Here is a 7,202-nt window from a genome sequence, read left to right as displayed (position 1 = left end):
CGGTGCACTTCAAACTACAGTGTTATCTAATGTGTTGATATGTTACACTCTGCAGTAGCCGTCTTTCCATTTTGATGTCTGATAACTTATTTTTTTACTGGTTTACCTTATTTCAAATACTGAGTCCTGTGTTCCCTAATTACTTTTCTGCATATCAATCTTGCTGGTGTTTGGTTTTTTATATATTATGCAGACTTTGTCTGTGACCATCTGTATATAAAAGTCTCTTATGCAAATTAACTCAATGATAAAAGCATCTCCTTCTAGGGTGACCAGATAGCAAGTGTGAAAAATCGGGACGGGGGTGGCGGTGGGGGGTAATAGGTGCTATATAAGAAAAAGCTCCAAATATCGGGACTGTCCCTATAAAATCAGGACATCTGGTCACCCTACCTCCTTCACATCTATCTCAACTTTTTTAAACCATTCACTTTGCCTAGAATTCAAACTCCAACTGTAACCACTACTTGTTTAGGCTCTGTTACTTTCTTTCACCATTTCTAAACTTTAGCCTAACTCCACCAAACCAATAGGTAACTTATTCAGTCTGCAGTGTTTATTGTAATAGTCACTATGCATGTAGCTATCATATCATTGCTTTCCATGTTGTCACAGTAACAAGTTTCACAGTAACACAGTTTCAAGCATCAGGGTTCCAGAATCCAGGAAAATGCAGAAATGGAGGATAAAATTAGAGCTAAGATAATAAATGCCTCTCTCAGATGGAGAGAGAAAGAGAAAGATACCAGTGATTAAAAGGGAAAGTCTATAAAATGTTGGTTCATCCAGTTTTAATGTATGGTGCTGAGTGTTGGACAACAAAGAAGAAACATGAGCAAATGGTCTGTTCCACAGAAAAGCAAATGTTGAGATGGATTAGTGGGTATAAGCAAGAAAGGCCAGGTGTGGAATGTGTATGCTAGAGACATGCTCAAAATCACATCCGTAAGTAAAAAAATGAGGGAGTGAAGGCTCAGATGATTTGGTCATGTAAAGAGTTGTCCTGACAACTATGTGGATAAGAGTCTAACAGTTCAAGACTGAAGGAAAAAGAGGCCAATACAAGAAGTAGCAGTGGCATGCCATAAAGGAAAACCTATTGATATGTGATGTGATAGAGATTCTAGCACTGAACAGAGCACTTTGGAGGGAGAGGATTTGTAGAGCGAACAGCATTGGATGGGATTAGGGCAAGGAAGAAGGAGAGTTGTCACAGTAACACACTTGGACTAGGCATGTGTGTCTAAACACTGCTTAATTTCAAGCGTACCCCTCAGAGTACTATTTCCTTACACCAAAAGTAAAAGTAGTAGTAATCGTTTTGCTAGATTTTGTTTCAGTTGACACTATTTTCAATTATATTGTCCTAACCAGCCTATCTAGTTTAATCAAAATTGTTTTTCTTTACTTAAGATATTTTAATAATGAAATTGAATTATAGTTATTGTAATCTGGTTCAAAAAGTTTATATTTGATACACTTCTTTAGCTGTTGATTTATGTTAATGCTTTATGTTTATGTTAATGCTTAGCTGCTAGTGAATCTTAATGAGGGTAAACAACCTGTTGATGCTATTAGTATCCCAAGTAATTAAATGAATATCATTGTTGTTGATGCTCATAGCTTTTTGAATTTAGCGCTCAGTTTTATAATAGTCCATTCAATATAGTTTTAATTTACTTTATATTTTAAGAATTTCTTGTTAAGAGGTTGCTTTAAGTATTGCTACATTGTATCATTCATTTTTTGTACCTTTCCCCCCTATAGTTATCTCAGTTGCATAATCTTTGTGATCTAATTGTTGGTTTCTTTTATTGTTTTTTATTACTTGAATAAACATTTTCTGTGTTTCAAGTTCAGTGGTTTATTTTGGGGCATACTGTATAAGAAGTAGAATCTGTGGTGAATTTTGTGATTTACCCCTTAGATGCAGTCACATTAGTGAACATAATCAATAATTCCATCTTTTGATTCAGTTTTCCTGAACTAGTCATGTGAGAAGCGAGTAATTAATAATTCTATCTAATTGTTTCTCCAATTATCAATTTTGATAATTGTTTTTCTTTTGGTTATTTTACTTTGAAAATTACCTGTTGTCCTATTTCTTTGGACCCCCAAAGCCCTTTCCCAAGGAGCAGTACTGTAAACACAGTCTGCTCTTCCCAACAGAGTGACTAAGGCTGAGTTATTTCTGCTCCCTTTGGCACAGGCAATGGGTGTGTACCCCCTGGTCTCAACAGTGTGAGTCAAACCCAGAGTCTAAGATTGTGCTGTTTTGGAAAACGGAAAAACTGAAACAGTGAGATAAAAGAGAACTGCAAGGGAGGGAAACACAAGATTTTATCCTGGGCATGGAGAGAACTCATTGGCAACAGTTTTCATGGTTATTTATTTTCATTATAAACTTTACCATCATGAACTCTGGATCTGATAGTAATTGTGTTTTGGAATTACTTAGTAAAATTACAACTTTGGTCTTCTGCTTTGGCCCCCTCCCCAGTAATCATTGCCCACTTTGGTGTTCATCTGTTTATAGTACGGCACATTTTATAGAGCAAATTTAACACAAGATTCAGAATGAAATGTAAATGACCTTTACTGTTAATATTGGTATTGTAAATTAGACTCTGTCACAACGTCTATCAAGACTCTGTAGCACTAACACTGCAGGGATTTGCTGGTCAGCCTCACCAGTTACTGTCACTCTTGATAAGTAAGCATGAGGGGTCTGGAATGTTTAACAATTCAACAACGTGAAATGTGGTGTGAGTTCTGCAGTTGTTCTGCTCAGATGGTTTCTCTCATCTCTGTTTCAATAGTTGTTGAAAGACTTAACTGTTAAAGTTGGAGAAGTGCAAAAATGAAAAAGAACTTTAAGCCTGAATCTGATTTTACATTGAGTAAATCAGGATAAGCTCCACTGAAGTAAATGGAGTTATGCCAGTGTAAAATGTGTGCAAGAGAATTGGGCATCTAGAAAGAATTAGAATATTAGAAAGAAGAGATTTCAGAGGATAACAGAGATGGCTGTACCTCAGTATTTACCTCCTTAATTCAGGTGTCAAAGCCTTCTTATGATAGAGAAAAAGTGACTATAGAACTTCTGTGCTTTTGTCATGTAGCTTTAATTTAGGAATTGCTTGTCATTATTTCATACTTTGCAATAAATTAAATAGTAAAAATGTGCTACATACCTATTTGTTTAATACATAAATAGTAATATCTAGCTTATATAACTTAAACCTATTCTCAATTGTCACATTTATAATACATTTTACTCAATACAATAGAACTGCACACATTTATTAACATTTCATAGCCTGGACAAGTTCTCATTTGGCTTATTGGTCTGTTTTATGCATTTCTGTAGCTAGTATACAAATTGACAATTTAAAAGTATTTTTCTCCCAATATCAATTATTTTACCCATCACACTCAGATACAAGGGTATTATCCTATCTCTTCCAAACTGTTGTCTGTCCTGTTGGAATTCACAGTGCGATACAATTAATTAATAACTATGTATCCAGTTTCAGTTTAGTGGCGTTAAGGAGAGAGAGTCTCCCCCTCCATAGCCCCTTTCCCACGCTATCAGGCTTGGAAACCTAGCTTGAGTGCCTTCATCTTGTTAAGTTTTATCATGTATGATCATCTATCTGCACTTCCGCCAACACTTCAGAGACTGAAGTTTCCATTCTCTATGCTGAGACCCAGTTGCACAGGAGAACCTCTTTGCTGTAGGTTAATTGACATGCATAGTTTACCCTCAGATTTCCATGGCATTAAACTGTTCACTTAACACCGTTGACCTGAAGCTTGTTTAAAAGATTAAGGTAGGCTTCTGATTTCAAGAATCTAGGATACGAGTCCCGCTCCATTAGCACATATACAGTTTTTTGGGCTTCATCAAAACTTGTGAAAGTTGGGTCTTGAGCCTTTTTAGCTGTAGCTTTCCTTGTATGATAGTCAATATTGATCTAGGAAGAGAAAATAAAACTTAGTTAATATCTTTTTAAAAAAATACTTTTTGCCGCTATATTTGTCACTTTATCTTCCTGAAACACAGACTCTCAGTCTTAAAACTTGGTCCAAGGTTTCTTTAAGCTACAATAATTAATCTATCCTTAAATAGCACCTTTCATTCAAAATTGATTGAACTTAAAATAAAAAAGGCATACAAACTATACACAGGAATTGCCATTCATTGGTGCAATGCAGCCACTTCTGGGGTCAGAGAGAATAACAACAATTTAGGACAGAAACTGAAGAATAAAATATCCAATTAAAATTGCAGGAGGCTTTTTTGGTAGGATGTAGGCATCTAGTTTGGAATATGGCCTGTGCTAACACTTCTACTTTTCTCCAAAGTATCCTTGGATCTTTAAGGACCATAAATGATCCAGACTGGTTTCATTTCTCATTCAAGTGACAGCACCTCCATCAGCAGAACAGGCTCTTAACATCTTGCTCAAATCAACACTGACTTAGAGGGAAGAGTGCCACCTGTTGAATCAGCAGCACTACTTTCACCTGATGAGCTCAAGGCAGTATGGCAGAAGGTGACTTAATGAAAATATAAGAACCTATGGCTTCTCTTCCTGTTTTATTAAAGATGTATTTGTCCTAGTACAGCCCCATCTATCTATCCCTTGCCAACTCTCATAATCTTTCATATATAAACACAGTACAGATTAACTTTGTACTTACTTGTTTAGCTGCATCTATCTGAACAAACTCTTCATAAATCTTCTCTGCCTTGTCTTGCAAGTGATCAGACTTGGTTTTCTTATAGTCCTCACAAGCCAGCCAGAACTCAATGTTCTCCTCACTGAATTCTGACTTCAGAAACTCCCTGAAGGCAACTTGACCGCCTACAGCAAATACAAGTACTTAATCAGTTATAATGTTATATTTATAACTTAAATTGGGGAGGATAAGATAAATACAATTAAGGTAAAGGTCACATTGAATTCTCCTATTATAGTAATAAGATTTTGCTGAAATATACAGTATATCTATATTTTTGCAGTGCACTGCGAATAAAGGGTCTGATCCAAAGGCTACTGAAGTCAGTGGGAGTCTGTTCTTCTCTGCATAGTCTGACTTTGGCTCCAAGTGCACACATAACTCTTATCTGCATTATTTGGAGTAATGTGGGCATGTGGAATCTGATCTAACCCCATTGAATTTAATGAGATTATTTCCATTTCCTATGGAAAGGATGGGCTGTCAAGTTAAGGCACTATATTACAATAGGTAGCCATGTGACAGTGAATTACTTAAAGGCTATTGGCCATTGCTTTTAGCATTATTCACAGAATGCTATAGCTTCATAGATTTGTTTAGTCTGCATGAAAGCTCACTAGATTAACATAAGAAAGTAGTAGTGATCAAAAATACACTTACTTTGGCTGGCAAGAAGCTTTTCCAAAGACTGGGACCATTGCATCACCTCTTCTGCAGAAAGCCTGTGATGACCAAAAGAAAAAATACTTAATGCAAGAAACAAAATATTGACTGTTTAGTTATTTTAATTACTTAATGGCCTCTTAAGAATACTTAAAGAATACAATTGATTATTCAATTTTATGAAAACGCAGTGCTTGCTCATAAAATCTCTGGTGGACTCTGCATGAAATTGGTGGCATGCTATTGCCCCTTAACTCGGACAAGTAAGAAGCAGCAGAGTAAATAAAAGTAGAATGGAGGGTCTGTGGTTAAAGTCCTGGATTGACCTGGTTTTCATTCCAAGACTCATTAGCTTCTTTTGTTACCTTGGGCAAGTCACTTCACCTATGTGTGCCATTGTTATCCCTATCTCTAAAACAGGGATGGTAATATTCCTCTACTTCACAAGGGTGTTGTCAGGCTTTAATTCATTAATAATATAAGTGACCTATTAATGAATAGGTGTGGTGATGAGCACCACTGCACTGCCCATAAACAATTAAAAAGGAAATGGAAAAAAGGAAAACATATTTTTTTTTTCAATTCCATTGGTACCCTCTGTGTGGTGATGCTCGGTTTATAAAAACACTTTTTGTAACTAGGAAATTGAAATTAGCTTGATCTTAGAAATATTTTATGGTTCATCATATACTTTACACATAAGTGAAAATTTAATAGACTTGTTTGTGAGGATAAAATATGGCAATCTAGCCTTAGTTCATAATTACTATGTATTTCTAGAATCCAGTACTTACATAACATTTCTGGTGTTAGACTTGTTGCTAGATTCAAGATGTGGTACCATGGACTTCAAATAGCTTTTCAGATCTGCACCACTGAAATCAATGATAAGACGTGTAATGAATGGATGATACTGGTTAAAAACAGTTACAGATAGGTAGCATTCTGTATGAAGTTCTTACGACTTGTAAACATTTAGGGCCAAATCATTCACTTCCAGGGTTGATGCCAGTGGGATACTTATGCAAATAATTACAAGCAATTGCTCCTTCTTTCCTACTCACTCATTTTTATATTCAACTTATTTAACTTAGGAACTTCTCATCCATATCCCTTTCCATTCAAGCCCTGTTATAGTTTTATAGCATTGAACATGCTATGCAGAATATGCTTTGCTGTGGGTGAACTCTGTGAAATGGCACTAATTCTGAATTCTCAATTTGCTAACGTTACTTTCACTCCAAATACATTTTCATTTGACAGAAAGTCACATATACTTACAAAGCCTTTTGCTTCCTTTTATGAACTTTGCCTTCTCCAAGCTTGCAATCTGCTTCTTTCAGTTCAGTTGGGTGGTTGTGAGAAAAAAATAATCCTGGCATATTGCTTAGTCTTGGTGTGGGGTTGACTTCTGAAGAGATAGTCCTGAGAGCCGCGAATGTCTGCTTGCTGCCTCTGGTGCCTGTTGCCTTTTATTGATCCAAGCCGCCGCTCGAAGTGGTGTGAACAGATCTGTTTATCGTGCAACATAACCGCAAGCTGTGGAAGTTCCCCTTTTTCAGTGCACAGTGACGTGTGTCTTTCAAAAAGAAAACAGACAGCATTCGTCTTGTGGTGAAGGCTGAACCGGATGAGACTGGGTTTTGTGAGGCAAAAAAAAAAGTCTAAGTAAAATTTGAAAAAGCACAGAAAATCTTGTCTACATCTGATTGGTGATTTGAAAAAGTCTGTTATGAGTATGTTTTGGGACTTTTATTAAATGTGCTTCCAGATGTTCCAGGTTCATTTCATCT

General features: G+C 36.3%; 1 protein-coding gene across 1 annotated transcript; it reads right to left on the bottom strand.

Moving 5' to 3' along the window:
- Positions 1-2,491: 2,491 nt before the first annotated feature.
- RGS1 (regulator of G protein signaling 1) lies at positions 2,492-6,922 on the bottom strand. The gene is made up of 5 exons (XM_039483978.1): positions 6,691-6,922; positions 6,204-6,284; positions 5,407-5,468; positions 4,708-4,871; positions 2,492-3,977 (listed from the first exon to the last, which is right to left on the bottom strand). Exons 1-5 carry the CDS (start codon positions 6,789-6,791, stop codon positions 3,792-3,794), a joined length of 594 nt encoding a protein of 197 aa, XP_039339912.1. The 5' UTR covers positions 6,792-6,922; the 3' UTR covers positions 2,492-3,791.
- Between the last annotated feature and the right edge of the window lie 280 nt (positions 6,923-7,202).

The sequence above is a fragment of the Mauremys reevesii genome, linkage group 8 (assembly GCF_016161935.1).
Source record: "Mauremys reevesii isolate NIE-2019 linkage group 8, ASM1616193v1, whole genome shotgun sequence".
Taxonomy (NCBI): Eukaryota; Metazoa; Chordata; order Testudines; family Geoemydidae; genus Mauremys; species Mauremys reevesii.
This window is presented reverse-complemented; position numbering and strand designations above follow the sequence as displayed.